The sequence below is a fragment of the Hyla sarda genome, chromosome 9 (genome assembly GCF_029499605.1).
Source record: "Hyla sarda isolate aHylSar1 chromosome 9, aHylSar1.hap1, whole genome shotgun sequence".
Taxonomy (NCBI): domain Eukaryota; kingdom Metazoa; phylum Chordata; class Amphibia; order Anura; family Hylidae; genus Hyla; species Hyla sarda.
In genome coordinates, this window is record NC_079197.1 from 10,265,615 (window position 1) to 10,290,401 (window position 24,787).

Here is a 24,787-nt window from a genome sequence, read left to right on the forward strand (position 1 = left end):
GGTCAGTAATGGTGTGGGGTGGCATTTCTTTGGGGGGGCCGCACAGCCCTCCATGTGCTTGCCAGAGGTAGCCTGACTGCCATTAGGTCCCGAGATGAGACCCTCAGACCCCTTGTGAGACCATATGCTGGTGCGGTTGGGTTCCTCCTAATACAAGACACTGCTAGACCTCATGTGGCTGGAGTGTGTCAGCAGTTCCTACAAGAGGAAGGCATTGATGCTATGGACTGGCCGCCCGTTCCCCTGAATCCGATTGAGCACATCTGGGACGTCTCGCTCCATCCACCACAGACTGTCCAGGAGTTGGCGGATGCTTTAGTCCAGGTCTGGGAGGACATCCCTCAGGAGACCATCCTCCACCTCATCAGGAGCATGCCCAGGCGTTGTAGGGAGGTCATACGGGCACGTGGAGGCCACACACACTACTGAGCCTCATTGGGACTTGTATTAAGGACATAACATAAAGTTGGATCGGCCTGTAGTGGGGTTTTCCACTGTGATTTTGAGTGTGACTCCATATCCCGACCTCCATGGGTGGATAAATTTGATTTCCATTGATAATTTTTGTGTGATTTTGTTGTCAGCGAATTCAACTATGTAAAGAGGAAAGGATTTCATACGATTAGTTCATTCAATCAGATCTAATATGTGTTACCTTAGTGCTCACTGTAGTTTTTTGAGCAGTGTAAGTCTCCTCCAAGGGATTATAGGAACAGGGCCAGTTCTGCCTGTAGGTATCCGCTAGTGAGTTCTCTTTATGGGGGCGCCGCTCTGCATGCTGCAAGAAAGTTAGTAGCCATGCGCCCCCCTCACTCGAATACCCACCTAGTCAAAACCACAGTGTCACCCCCGTAGTAAGGTGATTACATGAGGAGGAGGTTTGTTACCGTGTGTCACCCCAGTAGTAAGGAGATTACATGAGGAGGAGGTTTGTTACAGTGTGTCACCCCAGTAGTAAGGAGATTACATGAGGAGGTTTGTTACAGTGTGTCACCCCAGTAGTAAGGAGATTACATGGGGAGGAGGTTTGTTACAGTGTGTCACCCCAGTAGTAAGGAGATTACATGGGGAGGAGGTTTGTTACAGTGTGTCACCCCAGTAGTAAGGTGGGGCATGTCCAGGGGTGGCAAAATTTAGCTTTCTCCTAGGGCGGCAAAAATCCTTGCACCAACCCTGTATAGGAACAATCAATTCACTGTTATGTGGCTAATACAATGCCTGAAATGGGCGGAGCATAACAGACAGAAGTCACACCCCCTCAGGCCTAGCACTAGGCCTCACACCGGTGTTTCCCAACCAGTGTGCCTCCAGCTGTGGCAAAACTAAGTCCCGAAAGCTGTCTGGGCATGCTGGGAGTTGTGGTTTTGCAACAGCTGGAGGCTCCCCTTAGACAGTGCAAAATCTGATAAATCTGGTGCCTGGTTTAACCAGCTAATAGTCGGCTTAAACACGTGCTAATATTTTCCTAACCTAAAACCATGCCCCCGTGTTAACAAAAGTGTTAATACCGTATAAGACTTTTGTTTGCACATTTGCAAGAGTAAATCTGGGCCAGTGTATCGCCTTTATGGACTTTCCATTTAAACTACAGCGGCTGTATAAAAATAATAATATAATAAAGCCAAGGAGTCACCCATTCGACCAGGCCCAAACATTATATTATTTATATTATTGCACTTTAATTTGGCAATCTGTATGAAAAATACTGTGTACAAGGGTAAAGTCTCTTTGGCTGCACAGAAGTTATTATTATGACTCCAGGTTTAGGTCCCTCGAGACCAGATCTTCCTCCACGTTCTCCAGCGCCCATTGATGTTCTGTGATCTCCATCGCTTCCCATTCAGCCTAAACAAGATGGAAAATATTAAATTATTATTTGTACATACATTATAGCAGATATGACTGGTTACTCAGTCTACAGCGGTGTGGAGATAAAAAAAAAAATAAAAAATACTTGTACAAGGGACTAAAGCGGAACAATATCTACCGTATTTTTCGCCGTATAAGACGCACTTTTTGTTCCCTAAAATGGGGGGGGGGGGGAGTTGGTGCGTCTTATACGGTGAATACACGCCTATCGCGGCAGTCCCTGCAGCCATCAACGGCCGGGACCCGCGGCTAATACAGGACATCACCGATCGCAGTGATGCTCTGTATTAACCCTTCAGATGCGGCGATAAAAGCTGACCGCCGCGTCTGAAGCGAAAGTGACACTAACCCGGCTGCACCGGGAGGGACCTTACCTGCCTCCTCGGTGTCTGCTCCGTGCCGGGATCCCCTGCATGGCGGGCGCTTTCCTTAGTCGTCGCTAGAGATGAGCGAATTTACAGTAAATTCGATTCGTCACAAACTTCTCAGCTCGGCAGTTGATGACTTATCCTGCATAAATTAGTTCAGCTTTCAGGTGTCTTCCCGTGGGCTGGAAAAGGTGGATACAGTCCAAGGAAAGAGTCTCCTAGGAATGTATCCATCTTTTCCAGCCCACGGGAGCACCTAAAAGCTGAACTAATTTATGCAGGATAAGTCATCAACTGCCGAGCCGAGAAGTTCGTGACGAATCGAATTTACTGTAAATTCGCTCAGCTCTATTCGTCGCGTCACGTGCGTAGCTATGTGATGGTGGCGACGGAGAGCGACTGTACCAGGCAGCAGATGTTCCAGAACGACAGGGGACGCGGCAACAGCGATGGAGGGCGACATCCAGGACAGCGGTGACGGGTCCGGAGCGGCGGGGACACGCGAGTATTACCTCCTATACCAGTGGTCTTCAACCTGCGGACCTCCAGATGTTGCAAAACTACAACTCCCAGCATGCCCGGACAGCCAACGGCTGTCCGGGCATGCTGAGAGTTGTAGTTTTGCAACATCTGGAGGGCCGCTGGTTGAAGATCACTGTCCTATACTTTACATTGTACTCTAGATTTTCCTCATTTAAAATTGTGTGCGTCTTATATGCCGGAGCGTCCTATAGGGCGAAAAATACGGTACATGTCCCTCATGAAAATCCACTTGTCCTGGTAGATGAAATAATTTCAACCAAAATAGTCAGTAAATAAGGTCTTTATTAGTTTCTGCACTTTTGTTTTTTCCTCCTCGTCCTATAATAGCAAAAACTCTTATTTTTCCATCTACAGAATAATATGAGGCTTGTTTTTTGCGGGACCAATTATACTTTGTAATGACACCTTTTATTTTTCCATAACTTATGCTCAAAAACAAAATATAATTATTTGCGAGGTGAAATATAAAAAAAAAAAATGCTAACTTAGGAGTTGTAGTTTTGTAACAGCTGGAGGCACTCAGGTTGGTAAACACTGCGCTAGACTATTTACATCACCATTAAATCCCCCTTCAGACAAAGAGAAACTGCAGCTGCACCTCCCTCCTCCCCCCGTATTGTATTTTAACCTGCAGCATGGAAGCATGTCTCATCTACTGCCCCCATATAGGTAACTTACCACATCTCGGTGGTGCAAAACTACAAATCCCAGCATGCCCAGATGCAAACTGGTTAGGAAACACTGCTCTACAGTGAGTAGGTTACCAAAATCTATTTTCCATAGGCGACAATGGTGGTAAATTTGTTTAAAAAACAAAAACAAAATTATTATCCAGGATTAGAAAAACAAAGATAATTTCTTTAAAAAAACAGAGCCCCACCTGTCCTCAGGTTGTGTGTGGTATTGCAGCTCAGGTGAATTGAAGTAAATGGAGCCAAGTAGTAAGACCACACACACAACCTGAGGGCAGGGGTGGTGGTGTTTTTGGGAAGAAACTACCTCTGTTTGGTTCTATTCCTGCTGTACTTACTTTGAAGGCTTTATTGATATCTTGGGGCACAGCCATGGCCGCTCCCGTCATCTGGTCCTGCATGATACGACTCTGGTCGGCAGCTGGAAGGCAGAAACAAAAAGGTTAAATCCCCCCCCAAAAAAAGAGACTGAAGACTGGCGATAAAGTGCAACCTGTGGGATCTAGCGGAAGGGATGTGATAGGTCACAAGAAGTCAGCTGACCCAAGATTGACCACTTCCTCTCTACACATTAAAGGGGTTCTCCTCTGGAAAACTTTTTTTTTTTTTATTTCTTTCTTTTTTTTTTTTCATCAGCTGGTGCCAGAAAGTTAAAACACATTTTTAAATTACTTCTATGGGGAGAAAAAAAAAAAAAAAAAAAAAAAAAAAAAACTTCTTCCAGTACTTAGCTGCTATATTCTCCACAGGAAGTTCTTTTCTTTTTGAATTCCTTTTCTGTCTGATCACAGTGCTCTCTGCTGACACCTCTGTCCATTTTAGGAACTGTCCAGAGTAGGAGCAAATCCCCATAGAAAACATGGACAGAGGTGTCAGCAGAGAGCACTGTGGTCAGACAGAAAAGAAATTCTTAAAGAAAAGAACTTCCTGTAGAGCATACAGCAGCTCTTAACTACTGGAAGGATTAAGATTTTTTAATAGAAGTAATTTACAAATGTTTTAACTTTCTGGCACCAGTTGTTTCAATTTTTTTTTCCAGAAGAGTACCCCTTTAAACCACTGTTTACCAGCCAGGGTGTCCCCAGCTGTTGCAAAAACTACAACTCTCAGCATGCCCAGACAGCCAAAGGCTGCTAAGAGGTGTAGTTTTGCAACAGCTGGGGGCACCCTGCATGCTGGGAGATGTAGTTGGGAAACTACATTGAAGAAGACGTCCAGCGGTAATAAACTGGATAGGGGATAAGTGTCTGATCGCTGGGGGTCCGACTGCTGGGATCCCCCGCAATCTCCAGTACGGAGCGCCGGCTCTGCTCGGTTACAGTGTGTTTCGTACCCAGCAGGTCAGCTGATCAAAACATGCCCCCTCCATTCGTCTCACGCTGTGCCTCCGCCTCTCCCATAGAGATGAATGAACGGGGTGTGTTTGGATCAGCCGACCTGCTGTGAGCAAAACGTCACGCACACAGGAGCCGAGCCCTCCCAACACTATCAGACACTTACTGCTACTTTAAAGGAGATTTCCAGTGGTGAAAAACTTATCCCCTATCCTAAAGATAGGGGACAAGTTTCAGATCGCGGGGGTCTGACCGCTGGTGCCCTGACAGGAAGGGGGCGTGTTGACCACCAGACGAAGCGGCAGCTGACACGCCCCCTCAATACAAGTCTATGGCAGAGCAGGAGCGCTGCCTTCGTCAATCTCCGGCTCTGCCATAGAGATGTATTGAGGGGGCGTGTCAGCCGCCACTTCGTCCGGTGGTCGACACCCGCTATCTGGCCAGCGAGTCGGGGGCCCTGTACAGAGAGATCGCGGGGGGCCCCAGTGGTCGGACCCCCCCACGATCTGAAACTTATCCCCTATCCTTAGGATAGGGGATACGTTTTTCACCACTGGATATCTCCTTTAATACTGCCGGACATCTGATTTTCTGCGGATCAGACTTGCAATCACATGACCCAGTTACAGTAATGGTTGTGCTGGAATGAAACTGATGGCGCTGTAGGACTAGCGATTGACTGTACATGATATGGACAAGACTTCTCTACGGGTATAATTGGAGATTGTTATCTAGTTATAGGTAGACATCTTACTCACCATTGTCCTGTCCCAGTATCAGTGTATACATACTCCTCAGGCCAAACACGTTGAGGAAATACCAGGATGCCGAGCTAACCCTACAAAAAGCCACAGGTCAGATCTACAGCGTGAATCAAGCTGTTAGGCAGCATTTTTTTTTTTTTTTTTTTCTTCAAACAGTGAGCCTCCAGCTGTTGCAAAACTACAACTCCCAGCATGCCCGGACAGCCTTCGGCTGTCCGGGCATGCTGGTAGTTGTAGTTTTGCAACAGCTGGAGACACACACACACTGTTGCAGGGGTATCAAGCAGAAGGTATACTTACCAAGATGCATCCAGAGACACCAGCTCGATGCCCCGCTGTAACATGGGCTTGAATCGCAGGGTCAGGGGGAACGGAACCTTTGCTGGAAAGACACAACATACATGAAATGTCAAGTCTGTCCTATGTGTCCTTAAATGCAGATAAACAACGTGAAAACGGTTTTGTAATACCTCGCTCCCCTGCAGAGATACAGCTGATTGAAACTACAGGCCCCAAAGCCTGAGGCTGCACTACTGAGCTACAGCTGTGTGAAATCAATGTTACCTCCACCTTGGCTTGGATGAGTCCTATACACCTGCATAGTGAGGGTGACTATAGATGTGACTGTGCGCTTCAGTAGTGCAGCCTCAGGCCTGTCATGTGAAGCAGGAAGGTAAGACGTGATGAAAGGCTTGTGGGAGAATCTTACTTGTAAGGAAGCCAGAGAAGGCCCAGTTGATCCAGCCCCCGATGAGGATCATGGGGAGGACGTTGGTCAGGTTGCCCTTCATCATCTCCGTCATCATGGTGGGATCTGTGCAATGGCAGAAGGAGAAGGTGAAGCAGGCGGCGGTCCATAGACTGGGGGGGGACACAGAGGGGGATGAGGGGACACAGAGGGGGATGAGGGGACACAGAGGGGGATGAGGGGGGGGGGGGGAACACACAGAGGGGGGATTGGGGGGGGGGACACATACAGAGGGGGATTGGGGGGGGGAGACACACAGAGGGGGATGAGGGGGGAGAACACACAGAGGGGGAGGGACAGACAGAGGGGGATGAGGGGACACAGAGGGGGTGAGGGGGGACACAGGGGGGGGATGAGAGGGGGGGGGGACACAGAGGGTGGGGGGGGACACCACACAGAGGGGCTTCATACCGGTCATGGGGTTCTTCTGGATCACTTTCCTCTTGGTCTTCTTGAAGAATCCGGTCTCCGCGTCATTGAAGTAGAATTTCCTCATGAGAAATGACTGTGGGCAAAAGGAGAGAAGTTCATCAATGAGAAGACCGGTCACATCCCCCTCCCCCGGGTGTCCCCCCCACAAGTGACAGGTGGTTACCCCCCCCCCCCTCCCCCCTTAGAACTGACTTGTTCTTCAGGATACAGAACCTTCACAATCTGAACAGACGGCCTGAGGCTGCACTACTGAAAGAGTCAGATACCTAATCCGCACCTACAGCAAATGATATCCTGAGTCCTGTTATGGATGGACTGCACCATTACAACCATCACAGGGAGCATCACCCAGCTTTCTGAAAGCCCTGACTGGCACCTCTGTCTAGTCATGTATGAAGAGCCACCCCCCGCTACAGTAGCAGTGAAGACAGCTGTACAAGTAATAACCCAGCTTTCCCAGAATCAGACACTATCTTACACAATGACTAGAAGATGTGACCCCGGACTCACCTGCCGGGGGATGTATTTCCCGTTCTCCCGGAGGATTCGGCTTCGGATCAGAACCTGACTGAGGTATGGAAGGAAGACAAAGTGTTAGAGGGGGGCGGCCGAGGGGCCACAGAGGGGAGAGGGGGGGCGGCCGAGGGGCCACAGAGGGGAGAGGGGGGGCGGCCGAGGGGCCACAGAGGGGAGAGGGGGAGGGCCGAGGGGCCACAGAGGGGAGAGGGGGAGGGCCGAGGGGCCACAGGGGGGAGAGGGGGAGGGCCGAGGGGCCACAGAGGGGAGAGGGGGAGGGCCGAGGGGCCACAGAGGGGAGAGGGGGAGGGCCGAGGGGCCACAGAGGGGAGAGGGGCCACAGAGGAGAGAGGCCACAGAGGGGAGAGGGGCCACAGAGGAGAGAGGCCACAGAGGAGAGAGGGGGAGGGCCGAGGGGCCACAGAGGGGAGAGGGGGGCGGCCGAGGGGCCACAGAGGGGAGAGGGGGGCGGCCGAGGGGCCACAGAGGGGAGAGGGGGGGCGGCCGAGGGGCCACAGAGGGGAGAGGGGGGGCGGCCGAGGGGCCACAGAGGGGAGAGGGGGGCGGCCGAGGGGCCACAGAGGGGGGCGGCCGAGGGGCCACAGAGGGGAGAGGGGGGCGGCCGAGGGGCCACAGAGGGGAGAGGGGGGCGGCCGAGGGGCCACAGAGGGGAGAGGGGGGCGGCCGAGGGGCCACAGAGGGGAGAGGGGGGCGGCCGAGGGGCCACAGAGGGGAGAGGGGGGCGGCCGAGGGGCCACAGAGGGGAGAGGGGGGCGGCCGAGGGGCCACAGAGGGGAGAGGGGGGCGGCCGAGGGGCCACAGAGGGGAGAGGGGGGCGGCCGAGGGGCCACAGAGGGGAGAGGGGGGCGGCCGAGGGGCCACAGAGGGGAGAGGGGGGCGGCCGAGGGGCCACAGAGGGGAGAGGGGGGCGGCCGAGGGGCCACAGAGGGGAGAGGGGGGCGGCCGAGGGGCCACAGAGGGGAGAGGGGGGCGGCCGAGGGGCCACAGAGGGGAGAGGGGGGCGGCCGAGGGGCCACAGAGGGGAGAGGGGGGCGGCCAAGGGGCCACAGAGGGGAGAGGGGGAGGGCCGAGGGGCCACAGAGGGGGACGGCCGAGGGGAGAGGGGCCACAGAGGGGAGAGGGGGACGGCCAAGGGGCCACAGAGGGGACAACTAGGAGGTACCAAATTAGTACAAGGGGAGGAGTCAAAGGTCTGGAATAAGAGTTATAGCTTAGGGGCGTCAATAAGTATTAGAAGGAGGAGTCACAGCTCAGGGGCCACACTAATGAGGAGAAGGGGACACAGCTCAGGGGCCACACTAATGAGGAGAAGGGGACACAGCTCAGGGGCCACACTAATGAGAAGGGGACACAGCTCAGGAGCCACAGTAATGAGGAGAAGGGGACACAGCTCAGGGGCCACACTAATGAGGAGAAGGGGACACAGCTCAGGGGCCACACTAATGAGGAGAAGGGGACACAGCTCAGGGGCCACACTAATGAGGAGAAGGGGACACAGCTCAGGGGCCACACTAATGAGGAGAAGGGGACACAGCTCAGGGGCCACACTAATGAGAAGGGGACACAGCTCAGGAGCCACAGTAATGAGGAGAAGGGGACACAGCTCAGGGGCCACACTAATGAGGAGAAGGGGACACAGCTCAGGGGCCACACTAATGAGGAGAAGGGGACACAGCTCAGGGGCCACACTAATGAGGAGAAGGGGACACAGCTCAGGGGCCACACTAATGAGGAGAAGGGGATACAGCTCAGGGGCCACACTGAGGAGAAGGGGACACAGCTCAGGGGCCACAGTAATGAGGAGAAGGGGACACAGCTCAGGAGCCACAGTAATGAGGAGAAGGGGACACAGCTCAGGGGCCACACTAATGAGGAGAAGGGGGACACAGCTCAGGGGCCACACTAATGAGGAGAAGGGGGACACAGCTCAGGGGCCACACTAATGAGGAGAAGGGGGACACAGCTCAGGGGCCACACTAATGAGGAGAAGGGGACACAGCTCAGGGGCCACACTAATGAGGAGAAGGGGACACAGCTCAGGGGCCACACTAATGAGGAGAAGGGGACACAGCTCAGGGGCCACACTAATGAGGAGAAGGGGGACACAGCTCAGGGGCCACACTAATGAGGAGAAGGGGACACAGCTCAGGGGCCACACTAATGAGGAGAAGGGGACACAGCTCAGGGGCCACACTAATGAGGAGAAGGGGACACAGCTCAGGAGCCACACTAATGAGGAGAAGGGGACACAGCTCAGGGGCCACACTAATGAGGAGAAGGGGGACACAGCTCAGGGGCCACACTAATGAGGAGAAGGGGGACACAGCTCAGGGGCCACACTAATGAGGAGAAGGGGGACACAGCTCAGGGGCCACACTAATGAGGAGAAGGGGGACACAGCTCAGGGGCCACACTAATGAGGAGAAGGGGGACACAGCTCAGGGGCCACACTAATGAGAAGGGGACACAGCTCAGGGGCCACACTAATGAGGAGAAGGGGACACAGCTCAGGGGCCACACTAATGAGGAGAAGGGGACACAGCTCAGGGGCCACACTAATGAGGGGGAGGAGACACAGCTCAGGGGCCACACTAATGAGGGGGAGGAGACACAGCTCAGGGGCCACACTAATGAAGGGGAGGAGACAGCTCAGGGGCCACACTAATGAGGAGAAGGGGGACACAGCTCAGGGGCCACACTAATGAGTAGAAGGGGGACACAGCTCAGGGGCCACACTAATGAGGAGAAGGGGGACACAGCTCAGGGGCCACACTAATGAGGAGAAGGGGGACACAGCTCAGGGGCCACACTAATGAGGAGAAGGGGACACAGCTCAGGGGCCACACTAATGAGGAGAAGGGGACACAGCTCAGGGGCCACACTAATGAGGAGAAGGGGGACACAGTTCAGGGGCCACACTAATGAGGAGAAGGGGACACAGCTCAGGGGCCACACTAATGAGGAGAAGGGGACACAGCTCAGGGGCCACACTAATGAGGAGAAGGGGACACAGCTCAGGGGCCACACTAATGAGGAGAAGGGGACACAGCTCAGGGGCCACACTAATGAGGAGAAGGGGACACAGCTCAGGGGCCACACTAATGAGGAGAAGGGGACACAGCTCAGGGGCCACACTAATGAGGAGAAGGGGGACACAGCTCAGGGGCCACACTAATGAGGAGAAGGGGGACACAGCTCAGGGGCCACACTAATGAGGAGAAGGGGGACACAGCTCAGGGGCCACACTAATGAGGAGAAGGGGGACACAGCTCAGGGGCCACACTAATGAGGAGAAGGGGGACACAGCTCAGGGGCCACACTAATGAGGAGAAGGGGGACACAGCTCAGGGGCCACACTAATGAGGAGAAGGGGGACACAGCTCAGGGGCCACACTAATGAGGAGAAGGGGGACACAGCTCAGGGGCCACACTAATGAGGAGAAGGGGACACAGCTCAGGGGCCACACTAATGAGGAGAAGGGGACACAGCTCAGGGGCCACACTAATGAGGAGAAGGGGACACAGCTCAGGGGCCACACTAATGAGGGGGAGGAGACACAGCTCAGGGGCCACACTAATGAGGGGGAGGAGACACAGCTCAGGGGCCACACTAATGAGGGGGAGGAGACAGCTCAGGGGCCACACTAATGAGGGGGAGGGGACAGCTCAGGGGCCACACTAATGAGGGGGAGGGGACAGCTCAGGGGCCACACTAATGAGGGGGAGGGGACAGCTCAGGGGCCACAGTAATGAGGGGGAGGGGACAGCTCAGGGGCCACACTAATGAGGGGGAGGAGACAGCTCAGGGGCCACAGTAACGAGGGGGAGGAGACAGCTCAGGGGCCACAGTAACGAGGGGGAGGAGACAGCTCAGGGGCCACAGTAACGAGGGGGAGGAGACAGCTCAGGGGCCACAGTAACGAGGGGGAGGGGACAGCTCAGGGGCCACAGTAACGAGGGGGAGGGGACAGCTCAGGGGCCACAGTAACGAGGGGGAGGGGACAGCTCAGGGGCCACAGTAACGAGGGGGAGGGGACAGCTCAGGGGCCACAGTAATGAGGGGGAGGAGACAGCTCAGGGGCCACACTAACGAGGGGGAGGGGACAGCTCAGGGGCCACACTAACGAGGGGGAGGGGACAGCTCAGGGGCCACACTAACGAGGGGGAGGGGACAGCTCAGGGGCCACAGTAACGAGGGGGAGGGGACAGCTCAGGGGCCACACCTGTCACTCAGAGGCTCCAGCTCGGTCTTCTTCTCGCCCTGCAGCAGGCGGGTGACATGGTGCCTCAGGAGGCCGCTGAAGAAGGTGATGAACACGATGGGTAACACGACCCACAGCCGGATACTGGAGTCCAGCAGTAACTCCGGACTCGCCATGTTGCCTGGCCGGTCAGAGCGGAAGGACACGGTACACTTCCGGTTGGTCGGTTCCTCCAGGAACAATCATGGCGGCAGCGGTGCCCAGTACGTCATTACTAGTCATGTGACTGGAGGAGCGCTCCGTGACGTCAGAGCCTGCGCGGTGTTGGCCGCCTCGGGGCAGCTCCCGGGATGGAGGAGAAAGTCCTGAGATACGAGACGTTCATTACGGACACTCTGCAGAAAGATCTGAGGTGCGTACCACGTGACTCCGGGACCGGTCACGTGACTGCTGCAGACACCACGTGACTCTTACCGTGTTATTTACTAGAATTACCGTGTACAGCTCCCCTTGTATACAGGCCTCGTATGGGGGAAGTGTGTCCCATCGTGCAGGGGATCGGATGACGCCAGGGACCAATCAGATCGCTGCTTCATGTTTAGGACTCTGAAAAATGAAAGCTGGAATCTGATTGGTTCCCCACTACAGTAGTTTTGATAAATCTCTGCAATGTGTGCCATTGTGCCCCCTTATAGTGTGCCATCCATATCCCCATACACAGTACCAGCCATTGTGCCCCCTTATAGTGTGCCATCCATATCCCCATACACAGTACCAGCCATTGTGCCCCCTTATAGAGTGCCAACCATAGCCCCATACACAGTACCAGCCATTGTGCCCCCTTATAGCGTGCCAGCCATAGCCCCATAAACAGTACCAGCCATTGTGCCCCCTTATAGCGTGCCAGCCATAGCCCCATAAACAGTACCAGCCATTGTGCCCCCTTATAGCGTGCCAGCCATAGCCCCATAAACAGTACCAGCCATTGTGCCCCCTTATAGTGTGCCATCCATATCCCCATACACAGTACCAGCCATTGTGCCCCCTTATAGAGTGCCAACCATAGCCCCATAAACAGTACCAGCCATTGTGCCCCCTTATAGCGTGCCAGCCATAGCCCCATAAACAGTACCAGCCATTGTGCCCCCTTATAGAGTGCCAACCATAGCCCCATAAACAGTACCAGCCATTGTGCCCCCTTATAGCGTGCCAGCCATAGCCCCATAAACAGTACCAGCCATTGTGCCCCCTTATATAGTGCCAGCCATAGCCCCATAAACAGTACCAGCCATTGTGCCCCCTTATAGAGTGCCAGCCATAGCCCCATAAACAGTAGCAGTCATTGTGCCCCCTTATAGCGTGCCATCCATAGCCCCATAAACAGTACCAGCCATTGTGCCCCCTTATAGAGTGCCATCCATAGCCCCATAAACAGTACCAGCCATTGTGCCCCCTTATGGAGTGCCAGCCATAGCCCCATACACAGTACCAGCCATTGTGCCCCCTTATAGAGTGCCAGCCATAGCCCCATACACAGTACCAGCCATTGTGCCCCCTTATAGCGTGCCATCCATAGCCCCATAAACCGTACCAGGCATTGTGCCCCCTTATAGAGTGCCATCCATAGCCCCATAAACAGTACCAGGCATTGTGCCCCCTTATAGAGTGCCATCCATAGCCCCATAAACAGTACCAGGCATTGTGCCCCCTTATAGAGTGCCATCCATAGCCCCATAAACAGTACCAGGCATTGTGCCCCCTTATAGAGTGCCATCCATAGCCCCATAAACAGTACCAGGCATTGTGCCCCCTTATAGAGTGCCAGCCATAGCCCCATAAACAGTAGCAGTCATTGTGTCCCCTTATAGAGTGCCAGCCATAGCCCCATAAACAGTACCAGCCATTGTGACCCCTTATAGAGTGCCAACCATAGCCCCATAAACAGTACCAGCCATTGTGCCCCCTTATAGAGTGCCAGCCATTGCCCCATAACACAGTACCAGCCATTGTGCCCCCTTATAGCGTGCCAGCCATAGCCCCATAAACAGTACCAGCCATTGTGTCCCCTTATAGCGTGCCAGCCATAGCCCCATAAACAGTACAAGCCATTGTGTCCCCTTATAGAGTGCCAACCATAGCCCCATAAACAATACCAGGCATTGTGCCCCCTTATAGCGTGCCAGCCATAGCCCCATAAACAGTACCAGCCATTGTGCCCCCTTATAGAGTGCCAGCCATAGCCCCATAAACAGTACCAGCCATTGTGCCCCCTTATAGCGTGCCAGCCTTAGCCCCATAAACAGTACCAGCCATTGCGCCCCCTTATAGAGTGCCAGCCATAGCCCCATAAACAGTACCAGCCATTGTGCCCCCTTATAGAGTGCCAACCATAGCCCCATAAACAGTACCAGCCATTGTGCCCCCTTATAGCGTGCCAGCCATAGCCCCATAAACTGTACCAGCCATTGTGCCCCCTTATAGAGTGCCAGCCATAGCCCCATAAACAGTACCAGCCATTGTGTCCCCTTATAGAGTGCCAGCCTTAGTCCCATAAACAGTACCAGCCATTGTGCCCCCTTATAGCATGCCAGCCATAGCCCCATAAACAGTACCAGCCATTGTGCCCCCTTATAGAGTGCCAGCCATAGCCCCATAAACAGTACCAGCCATTGTGTCCCCTTATAGCGTGCCAGCCATAGCCCCATAAACAGTACCAGCCATTGTGCCCCCTTATAGAGTGCCAGCCTTAGCCCCATAAACAGTACCAGCCATTGTGCCCCCTTATAGAGTGCCAGCCATAGCCCCATAAACAGTACCAGCCATTGTGACCCCTTATAGAGTGCCAGCCATAGCCCCATAAACAGTACCAGCCATTGTGCCCCCTTATAGAGTGCCAGCCATAGCCCCATACACAGTACCAGCCATTGTGCCCCCTTATAGAGTGCCAGCCATAGCCCCATAAACAGTACCAGCCATTGTGCCCCCTTATAGCGTGCCAGCCTTAGCCCCATAAACAGCACCAGCCATTGTGCCCCCTTATAGAGTGCCAGCCATAGCCCCATAAACAGTACCAGCCATTGTGCCCCCTTATAGAGTGCCAGCCATAGCCCCATAAACAGTAGCTGTCATTGTGTCCCCTTATATGGTTCCAGATAAAGCCCCATACACAGTGTCAGTCAATGATCCTTATAAATAGTACCAGCCATAGCCCCATACACAGTGCCAATCAGTGATCTCTACGAACCGTGACAGTCATAGCCCCCATACACAGTGCCAGTCAGTGATCTGTATGAACAGTACCAGCCATAGCCCCCATACACAGTGCCTGTTAGTGATCTTTATAAACAGTACCAGTCATAGCCCCCATACACAGTGCCAGTCAGTGATCTCTATGAACAGTACCAGCCATAGCCCCCATACACAGTGCCAGTCAGTGATCTCTAAGAACAGTACCAGCCATAGCCCCCATACACAGTGCCAGTTAGTGATCTGTATGAACAATACCAGCGATAGCCCCCATACACAGTGACAGTCAGTGATCTCTATGAACAGTACCAACCATAGCCCCCATACACAGTGCCAGTCAGTGATCTCTATGAACAGTACCAGTCATAGCCCCCATACACAGTGCCTGTCAGTGATCTCTATGAACAGTACCAGCCATAGCCCCCATACACAGTGCATGTCAGTGATCTCTATGAACAGTACCAGCCATAGCCCCCATACACAGTGCCAGTCAGTGATCTCTATGAACAGTACCAGCCATAGCCCCCATACACAGTGCCAGTCAGTGATCTGTATGAACAGTACCAGCCATAGCCCCCATACACATTGCCAGTCAGTGATCTCTATGAACAGTACCAGCCATAGCCCCCATACACAGTGCCAGTCAGTGATCTCTATGAACAGTACCAGTCATAGCCCCCATACACAGTGCCAGCCAGTGATCTCTATGAACAGTACCAGCCGTAGCCCCCATACACAGTGCCAGTCAGTGATCTCTATGAATAGTACCAGCCATAGCCCCCATACACAGTGCCAGTCAGTGATCTCTATGAACAGTACCAGCCATAGCCCCCATACACAGTGCCAGTCAGTGATCTCTATGAATAGTACCAGCCATAGCCCCCATACACAGTGCCAGTCAGTGATCTCTATGAACAGTACCAGCCATAGCCCCCATACACAGTGCCAGTCAGTGATCTCTATGAATAGTACCAGCCATAGCCCCCATACACAGTGCCAGTCAGTGATCTCTATGAACAGTACCAGCCATAGCCCCCATACACAGTGCCAGCCAGTGATCTCTATGAACAGTGCTAGTCAGTGATCTCTATGAACAGTACCAGCCATAGCCCCCATACACAGTGCCAGTCAGTGATCTCTATGAACAGTACCAGCCATAGCCCCCATACACAGTGCCTGTCAGTGATCTCTATGAACAGTACCAGCCATAGCCCCCATACACAGTGCCAGTCAGTGATCTCTATGAACAGTACCAGCCATAGCCCCCATACACAGTGCCAGTCAGTGATCTCTATGAACAGTACCAGTTGACATGCCTCTTGTTTCTAGATTCCCATGATATTACAGTAATTCTAAAGTGTTTCCTCTGTTACAGGAGAGTGCTGGAGAATCGTGACAGTGTGTATGAGAAGATCAGTCAGTACCTGCAGCTGAAGAACGTCATTGAGAAGCTGCAGGTACAGGATTCAACTCCTTAAACTCTTTGGCTTTTATAGGGGGTCCAGATACCTACAGGGAACAATCTTACCCATACACTGTATATAGCAATCTGCTCTATTCCAGTAGTGGATACAAAGCATCAGTAGTGTAGCTGCTTCTGAATATCTGTCTTGCGCCCCCTATAGGCATGAATGATGAACAATACATAAACCAGATGTTAGCTAACTTAGCCTATATGGAAGAAATTCCAGCCTTAGGGTACGTTCACACGGGCAGATTTACAGCGTATTTTACTCTGTGGATCCGCCGCTGAAGGACCTCTGTCTGGTGCCTTTACATGTGCCTGCTCGGAGCGGCAATACACCGCTACCTGCAGACACACTGAAGCGATGTGCAAGTCGCCGCGCATGCGCATGTGGCCACTCCCCCTGCTCAATGAGCTAGGCCGAGAGCTTCCAGTGTGAGCTAGGCCGAGAGCTGCCATCGCAGTGTGTCTGCTCGTAGCGGTGCATTGCCGCTCCGAGCAGACACATGTAAAGGCAGCATAAAGAAGTCCTTCAGCGATGGATCCACAGCGAATTACGCACGGAAAATCCGCTCATCTGAATGTACCCTTAGGGGTACATTCACACGGGTGGATTTATTTGCCGGTTTCCAGATGCATATTTGAAAGGGGGCGGGCTCTTCGCAGCTGTCCGCAGCAGATTTTCCGCTGCAGAATTTCCACCGCAGACCCTATTGACTTCAATTTTGCTACCATTCACTTCAGTAGGTCAGCAGAAAATCCGCAGTGTAGGCAGATTTGCAGATTTTCCTTCAGACCCATTGTCAATTATAGCAAAATCCGCTGTGGCTTTTCCGCAGCAAATACGCTGCGTAAATGCCGTAGGTAATACGCTTGTGTGAACGCACCCTAAGTTACTATTCTTCCTTGTTATGGGCCTTATCTAGGGTGTGTACGTTTTTGTGTTCATAAGATCTTCTTTATCTTCCTGCAGGAGTTGGAGTCGGGGCCCCTCCAGACACAGGTCGACTTGGGCTGTAATTTCTACGTAAACGCTGAAGTGTGAGTGATCACCCCATAATATTCTTCTCAGTCTTTTCTCTCCCGAACATGCACCATATACATGAAATCAAATTGGGGTTGACTATTTTTTTTAGAACTGTAGAGGTTAATGAAATGTATGTGTGTGTATATATAATTTTATACATAATGAAAAAAAATTGTGATTATCTATAAAATATATATTTAAATAAATAAAATATTTATATATATATATTACATAATAAAAAAAATATGATTATCTATATATTACATAATTAAATATAACATAATTACATAATTAAACAATTACATAATTAAATATACCGTATATTACATAATTAAAAAAAATTATGATTATCTATAAAATATATATATAAAAAAAAAATATATATATATATATATATATCGGTGTAGAAATAGATGTCGGTACATAGTCACCTCTGCATTGTCAACCCCAGTATACACAGAGATCCTTGGAATTTTTGGCCCTCATGGCCACCGTCCACATTATCAATGTCCTACAGTTTCCCCAGTATATTGCCCCCCTAGTCTTGATTCATACTTACCCCATGTTCTTCCTCCTTAAAGGGGTATTCCAGTAAAAAAAAAAATTTTTTTTTTGGCTCATGTCAACTGGCTCCAGAAAGTTAAACAGATTTGTAAATTAATTCCATAAAAAATTAATCTTAATCCTTCCAGTACTTATCAGCTGCAGAAGTTGAGTCTGACCACAGTGCTCTCTACTGACACCTCTGTCTGTCTCAGGAACTCTCTGCAGCAGAATGGGTTTGCTATGGGGATTTGCTCCTACTCTGGACAGTTCCCGAGACAGACAGAGGTGTCTCCAGAGAGCACTGTGGTCCAACAGAAAAGAACAACTCAACTTCAGCAGCTGGTAAGTACTGGAAGGATTAAGATTTTTTTTTTTTTTTACAGGAGTAATTTACAAATCTGTTTAACTTTCTGTAGCCAGTTCATGTGAAAAAAAGAAAGGTTTTTCACTGGAGTCCCCCTTTAATACTCATACTCTGCCGCTTCTTTCCTCCTCAGCCCAGATGCCTCCAAAATCTTTGTGGCGTTAGGATTTGGATTTTTTGCTGAGCTGACTCTGGATGAAGCCCTCAGGTTTATCGAGAAAAAGAACAAAATGCTGACAGAGTAAGAAAAGTCTTATGTTGTGTCGGTTTTTCTAGGCTGTGTCTTGTTTATGTTGGTTTTAGCAAGACTAGACACCACTCAGATCAGTGTTTCCCAAACCGGGTGCCTCCAGCTGTTGCAAAACTACAACCTCCAGCATGCCCGGACAGCCGTTGGCTGTCCGGGCATGCTGGAAGTTGTAGTTTTGCAACAGCTGGAGGCACCCTGTTTGGGAAACACTGGCCTAGATTGTAATGAGACAAGGCACATCTAGATTTATCTAGTCTCATGTAGACCTGGTTCTACTATTTTATCTATTCTAGATGTATCTAGGCCCATCAAGTACATGGTATGTAGCCTACTCTTATCTAGACAAGTCCTGTGTAATCTAGAGTTGACTAAGCCAGTCAGGACTGACCTGAAAAGAAGTGTAAACCTAGTTTAAAGGGTGTCTTTCATCAAAAAAACTTTTGATATACTATAGATTAATGTATGCAGAATAACGTTCCAATAGCATGTTATTAAAAAAATATGCTTCTTTCTATTTAATTTTCCACTTTGAAAAAATGACCACTAGAGGTCTCCCTATCAGTCCTGGCCACAAGCCCCTTTTTTTTTTTTTTTTATAGATTTCAGACTCATGCTGGAGTCCTAAATCTCAGACTGCAGCCGGGACACAGACAAGCTCAGCACTGCTCCCTGCCTGTCAATCAGACAGGCAGTAGCCAGCACACAGCAGGGCATACTCCTGACTCTGCCTTACTGCCGGCCCTCATTCATTTTACTATCTGAGCTCCGATCTTTCTTCTCTCTGCACATGCAGTTGTAAACAGAGAGGAGAAGATTCGGAGCTGCCAGCTGAGCTTGTCTGTGTCCCGGCTGCAGTCTGAGATTAGGACTCTAGCATGAGTCTGAAATCTATAAAAAAAAAAAAAAAAAAAAAAAAAAAAAAAAAAGGGGGCTTGGACTGGAAGGGAGAAAATTAAATAGAAAGAAGCATATTTGTTAATAACATGCTATTGGAAAGTTATTCTGCATACATTAATCTATAATATATCAAAAGTTTTTTTGATGAAAGGTACCCTTTAATTTAGGTTAGTCTTATCTCTAGATTTGTACACACGCATCAAGTCTAATGTTCTGTAGACTTGTACTTTTGTCTAATGTAGAAGACTCTAGGCATGTTTTGTCTAGTCTAGAACAGGCTTGGCTCTAGTCCCATGTTATGCAGATTTGTCTAATCTAGATCATCTAGAAGAGTCTGGGCCAGTACGGATTTACACTACTCTTCTTTAATCTAAGTTTTTCTACACTTGGTTTGCCTCATCTAGTCTTGTGTAACATTTCATTGCCTAGAAGAGTCTGGGCTAGTCTTTTCTAATCTAGATGTGTACACATTCATCGTAGAGGATGCGCCCTTGTTATAGAAACAGTCCTGGGTATAAATAGAAGGTGAGAAGTTCAGCTCGCTGACCAGAAAAATAAAACGTAACCTTTACTGTGGACGGTTAAAATCCCTGAGGACAAGAAAAACGAAATAGTGTATAAAAACATCGCGCCGACGCGTTTCGGGCTGCAGATGAGCCCTTAATCATGATATAAATGGGTATAAATGGATCATGGGAGTGATCTCTGTACTGTCCTGATATATTTATACATAGTTATTAGGTCGCCCCTAAGCCTTCTTTTTTTCTAAACTTAATAACCCTAATTCTGATAATCTTTCTGGGTACTGTAGTCCTCCCATTCCCCGTATTACTCTGGTTGCCCGTCTTTGAACCCTCTCCAGCTCCACTATATCTTTCTTGTACACTGGTGCCCAGTACTGTACACAGTATTCCATGTGTGGTCTGACCAGTACTGTACACAGTATTCTATGTGTGGTCTGACTAGTACTGTCCACAGTATTCTATGTGTGGTCTGACCAGTACTGTACACAGTATTCCATGTGTGGTCTGACCAGTACTGTACACAGTATTCCATGTGTGGTCTGACCAGTACTGTACACAGTATTCTATGTGTGGTGCCCCGTACTGTACACAGTATTCTATGTGTGGTCTGACCAGTACTGTACACAGTATTCCATGTGTGGTCTGCCCAGTACTGTACACAGTATTCTATGTGTGGTCTGCCCAGTACTGTACACAGTATTCCATGTGTGGTCTGCCCAGTACTGTACACAGTATTCTATGTGTGGTCTGACCAGTACTGTACACAGTATTCTATGTGTAGTCTGAATAGTGATTTGTACAGCAGTAGAATGATTTCCTTGTCGTGGGCATCTATGCCCCTATTGATGCCCCCCATGATTTTATTTGCCTTGGCAGTAGCTGCCCGACACTGGTCATTACAGCTAAATTTACTGTTAACTAAGACTCCTAAGTCCTTTTCCATGTCATTCGTCCCAAGTGTTCTCCCATTTAATACTGCCAGCCCGGATTATTCTTCCCCATGTGCATTACCTTACATTTATCAGTGTTGAACCTCATCTACCACTTCCCAGCCCAAACCTACAACCTATCCAGATCCATTTGTAACAGTGCACTGTCCTCTATAGTGTTATCTACAATACACCGTGCACTGTCCTCTATAGTGTTATCTACTATACACCGTGCACTGTCCTCTATAGTGTTATCTACTATATACAGTGCACTGTCCTCTATTGTGTTTACCGCTTTATAGAGTTTAGTATCATCTGCAAAGATTGCTACTTTACTATTCAACCCTCTACAAGGTCATTAATAAATATATTAAATAGGACAGGACCCAAGACTGACCCCTGTGGTCCCCACTAGTAACAGTCACCCAGCCAGAATAAGTACCATTAATGACCACCCTCTGTTTCCTATCACTGAGCCAGTTACTTACCCACTTGCACACATTCTCCCCCAGCCCCATCATTCTCATTTTATGCACCAACCTTTTATGTGGCACCATATCAAATGCTTTGGAAAAATCCAGATATACGACATCCTGTGATTTCCCCTGGTCCAGTCAGGAGCTCACCTCCTCATAAAAGCTGATCAGGATTGTATCAAGATACTCCAAAATGGTATCTCTTAGAAAACCCTCAAACAATTTACATACAACCAAGTTTAATCGAACAGGTCTATAATTCCCGGGGTCACCTTTTGCCATACGTTAGTCCTGGGGAACAGTCCCTGTTACTATAGAGTCCCTGAATATTAAATAGGGGTCTGTCTATTACATTACTTAATTCCTTTAGAACACGGGGGTGAATGCCATCTGGACCTGGTGATTTGCTATATTGATTATTTTTCTTTTTGTACTTCTTCCTGGGTTAGACAGGTGACCTGTACTTCTTCCTGGGTTAAACAGGTGACCTCCACCCTTCTAGCCATCTTCTCCCCAAGCACAGCCGCACCCTCCCCATTGAGGTGCAGCCCTATGGTAGAGCCGGTATAGACAGCGAAGTCGGCCCAGTTCTCCATGAACCTAAACCCCTCCTTCCTACACCAGCTTCTGAGCCACTTGTTTACCTCCCTGATGTCCCGCTGCCTCTCTGGTGAGGCTCGTGGTACTGATAATATTTGAGAAATTATTACCTTGGAGGTCCTTGCCTTAAGCTTCCAGCCTATGTCCCTGAAATCATTTTTAAGGACACTCCCACCTACCTCTTACTTTGTCATTGGTGCCAATATGTACCATGACCGCTGGGTCCTCTCCAGCCCCGCCCAGCAACCTGTCAACCAGATGTTCGGCGATCCCATTCTTTGTGACATTACCCCTTTAAGACTTACGGTATATAGATTTTATAGATTTAGGTTTTCTATAATCACAATCTGACTGGACAGATCTAGATATTATGAGACGTTACATATCTAGATTAGACAAGACCAACCATATCTGCATGTCTGAGCTAGTCTTGTCTAGAACCACTTGTCAATAAAGTAAAGTAATATATTTTGTTTTTTACATGTAACTTTCTTTTTCATTTTATTCATATATTATAAAAATATATATATATATATATGTATATATATATATATATATATATTATATTATATATTTATTATTATTTATTATAATAATTTTTCAATATTATTTTTTTCAGAATTAGTGAAAATCTTACCAAAGACGCTGCCAATATAAAAGCCCATATCAGACTGGTTCTAGAGGTGAGACCACTTGGGGATACAGAGGTGGCCTGTAGATCTGGATACAGTAGGGCAAAAAAGTATTTAGTCAGCCACCAATTATATAAGTTCTCCCACTTATAAAGATGAGAGGCTGTAATCTTCATCATAGGTTATAACCTCAACTATGAGAGACAGAATGAGGGGAAAAAAAATATCCATAAAATCACATTGTCTGATTTTTAAAGAATTTATTTGCAAATTATGGTGGAAAATAATTATTTGGTCACCTACAAACAAGCAAGATTTCTGGCTCTCACATACCTGTAACTTCTTCTTTATGAGTCTCCTCTGTCCTCCACTTGTTACCTGTATTAAAGGCTCCTGTTTGAACTTGTTATCAGTATAAAAGATACCTGTCCACAACCTCTATCAGTCACACTTCAAACTCCACTATGGCCAAGACCAAATAGCTGTCGAAGGACACCAGAAACAAAATGGTAGACCTGCACCAGGCTGGGAAGACTGAATCTGCAATAGGCAAGCAGCTTGGTGTGAAGAAATCAACCATAGGAGCAATTATTAGAAAATGGAAGACGTACAAGACCACTGATAATCTCCCTCGATCTGGGGCTCCACGCAAGATCTCACCCCGTGGTGTCAAAATGATCACAAAAAACAGTGAGCAAAAATCCCAGAACCACACGGGGGAACTAGTGAATGACCTGCAGAGAGGTGGGACCAAAGTAACAAAGGCTACCATCAGTAACACACTACACCGCCAGGGACTCAAATCATGCAGTGCCAGACGTGTCCCCCTGCTTAAGCCAGTACATGTCAGGGCACGTCTGCAGTTTGCTAGAGAGCATTTGGATGATCCAGAAGAGTATTGGGAGAATGTCATATGGTCAGATGAAACCAAAGTAGAACTTTTTGGTAAAAACTCAACTTGTTCTTTTTGGAGGAAAAAGAATGCAGAGTTGCAACCAAAGAGCACCATACCTACTGTGAAGCATGGGGGGGGGGAAACATCATGCTTTGGGGCTGTTTTTCTGCGAAGGAACCAGGACGACTGATCCATGTAAAGGAAAGAATGAATGGGGCCATGTATCGTGAGATTTTGAGTGAAAACCTCCTTCCATCAGCAAGGGCATTAAAGTTGAAACATGGCTGGGTCTTTCAGCGTGACAATGATCCCAAACACACCACCAGATAACGAAGGAGTGGCTTCATAAGAAGCATTTCAAGGTCCTGGAGTGACCTAGCCAGTCTCCACATCTCAACCCCATAGAAAACCCTTGTAGGGAGTTGAAAGTCCATGTTGCCTAGCGACAGCCCCAAAACATCACTGCCCTAGAGGAGATCTGCATGGAGGAATGGGCCAAAATACCAGCAACAGTGTGTGAGGACCTTGTGAAGACAGAAAACATGTGACCTCTGTCATTGCCAACAAAGGGGATATAACAAAGTATTGAGATGAACTTTTGTTATTGACCAAATACTTACTTTCCACCATAATTTACAAATAAATTCTTAAAAAAATCAGACAATGAGATTTTATGGATTTTTCTCATTCTGTCTCTCATTGTTGAGGTTATAATCTATGATGATAATTACAGCCTCTCTCATCTTTATAAAGGGGAGAACTTGTACAATTGGGGGCTGACTAAATACTTTTTTGCCCCACTGTGTGTGAATTTTGCCACATTGCCTCCCAAAATGTTCCATAGCCAATGATGCTACAATTCCAATGACTGCTATGACTTATACATCTACCTGGGTTCACTCTATTCTAGCCTCGTGACTAGGACTTACCTATTGCATCAGGACTCGGCATACTTTATATCGGTATAGTCCTTACTGATTGGACAATTCCTTACCATAAACCCTATTATGTTTCTATAAGGCGTCATAGAGGGTGGAGTCCTGGCTGTTCATGGTGTCATTAGACCAGAGTTTCCTAACCATGATGCCTCCAGCTGCTGCAAAACTACAACTCCCAGCATGCCCGGACAGCCAACGGCTGTCCGGGCATGCTGGTAGTTGTAGTTTTGCAACAGCTGGAGGCACCCTGGTTGGGAAACACTCTATTAGACCGATGGGTTTTTGCTTTTTCCTTTTTAGGGTCTTCGGGAATTACAGAATCTGCCCAGTGAGCCTCTGGAGAAGTGATAGTAGACGGAGGAGACTGCGGCATCTATAAGGAAAGAGGCAGAGACGTGTGTGAGGACAGGACCGGCGCAGGTCAGGTGCTTGTGCCTGCATCCACATCAGAGCGCAGCAATAAGGATTATTGGAAAATTATTGTGAAATAAACTTCTGTTCTGTGCAGA

At 49.4% G+C, this 24,787-nt stretch overlaps 2 protein-coding genes across 2 annotated transcripts; one reads left to right on the forward strand and one right to left on the reverse strand.

Moving 5' to 3' along the window:
* Positions 1-1,642: 1,642 nt before the first annotated feature.
* On the reverse strand, positions 1,643-11,807 carry LOC130290952 (ER membrane protein complex subunit 3-like). Its single transcript, XM_056539220.1, has 8 exons — positions 11,511-11,807; positions 7,261-7,318; positions 6,730-6,823; positions 6,280-6,384; positions 5,871-5,952; positions 5,565-5,644; positions 3,811-3,893; positions 1,643-1,845 (listed from the first exon to the last, which is right to left on the reverse strand). Exons 1-8 carry the CDS (start codon positions 11,663-11,665, stop codon positions 1,750-1,752), a joined length of 753 nt encoding a protein of 250 aa, XP_056395195.1. The 5' UTR covers positions 11,666-11,807; the 3' UTR covers positions 1,643-1,749.
* UXT (ubiquitously expressed prefoldin like chaperone) lies at positions 11,719-24,787 on the forward strand. The gene is made up of 6 exons (XM_056539221.1): positions 11,719-11,901; positions 16,111-16,192; positions 17,174-17,241; positions 18,271-18,378; positions 22,433-22,496; positions 24,579-24,787. The coding sequence occupies exons 1-6, from the start codon at positions 11,840-11,842 to the stop codon at positions 24,624-24,626; spliced, it is 432 nt and encodes a 143-aa protein (XP_056395196.1). The 5' UTR covers positions 11,719-11,839; the 3' UTR covers positions 24,627-24,787.

Excerpts from the sequence above, each read along its gene's own strand:
- UXT (XM_056539221.1), top strand. The coding sequence starts at position 11,840 with ATGGAGGAGAAAGTCCTGAGATACGAGACGTTCATTACGGACACTCTG. Across the intron at positions 11,902-16,110 it reads ACTCTGCAGAAAGATCTGAG|GAGAGTGCTGGAGAATCGTG; the intron begins GTGCGTACCACG and ends CCTCTGTTACAG. Across the intron at positions 18,379-22,432 it reads AAGAACAAAATGCTGACAGA|AATTAGTGAAAATCTTACCA; the intron begins GTAAGAAAAGTC and ends TATTTTTTTCAG.
- LOC130290952 (XM_056539220.1), bottom strand. The coding sequence starts at position 11,665 with ATGGCGAGTCCGGAGTTACTGCTGGACTCCAGTATCCGGCTGTGGGTC. Across the intron at positions 6,385-6,729 it reads CCAGAAGAACCCCATGACCG|ATCCCACCATGATGACGGAG; the intron begins GTATGAAGCCCC and ends GCCATTGCACAG. Across the intron at positions 5,953-6,279 it reads CTTCTCTGGCTTCCTTACAA|CAAAGGTTCCGTTCCCCCTG; the intron begins GTAAGATTCTCC and ends GTGTCTTTCCAG.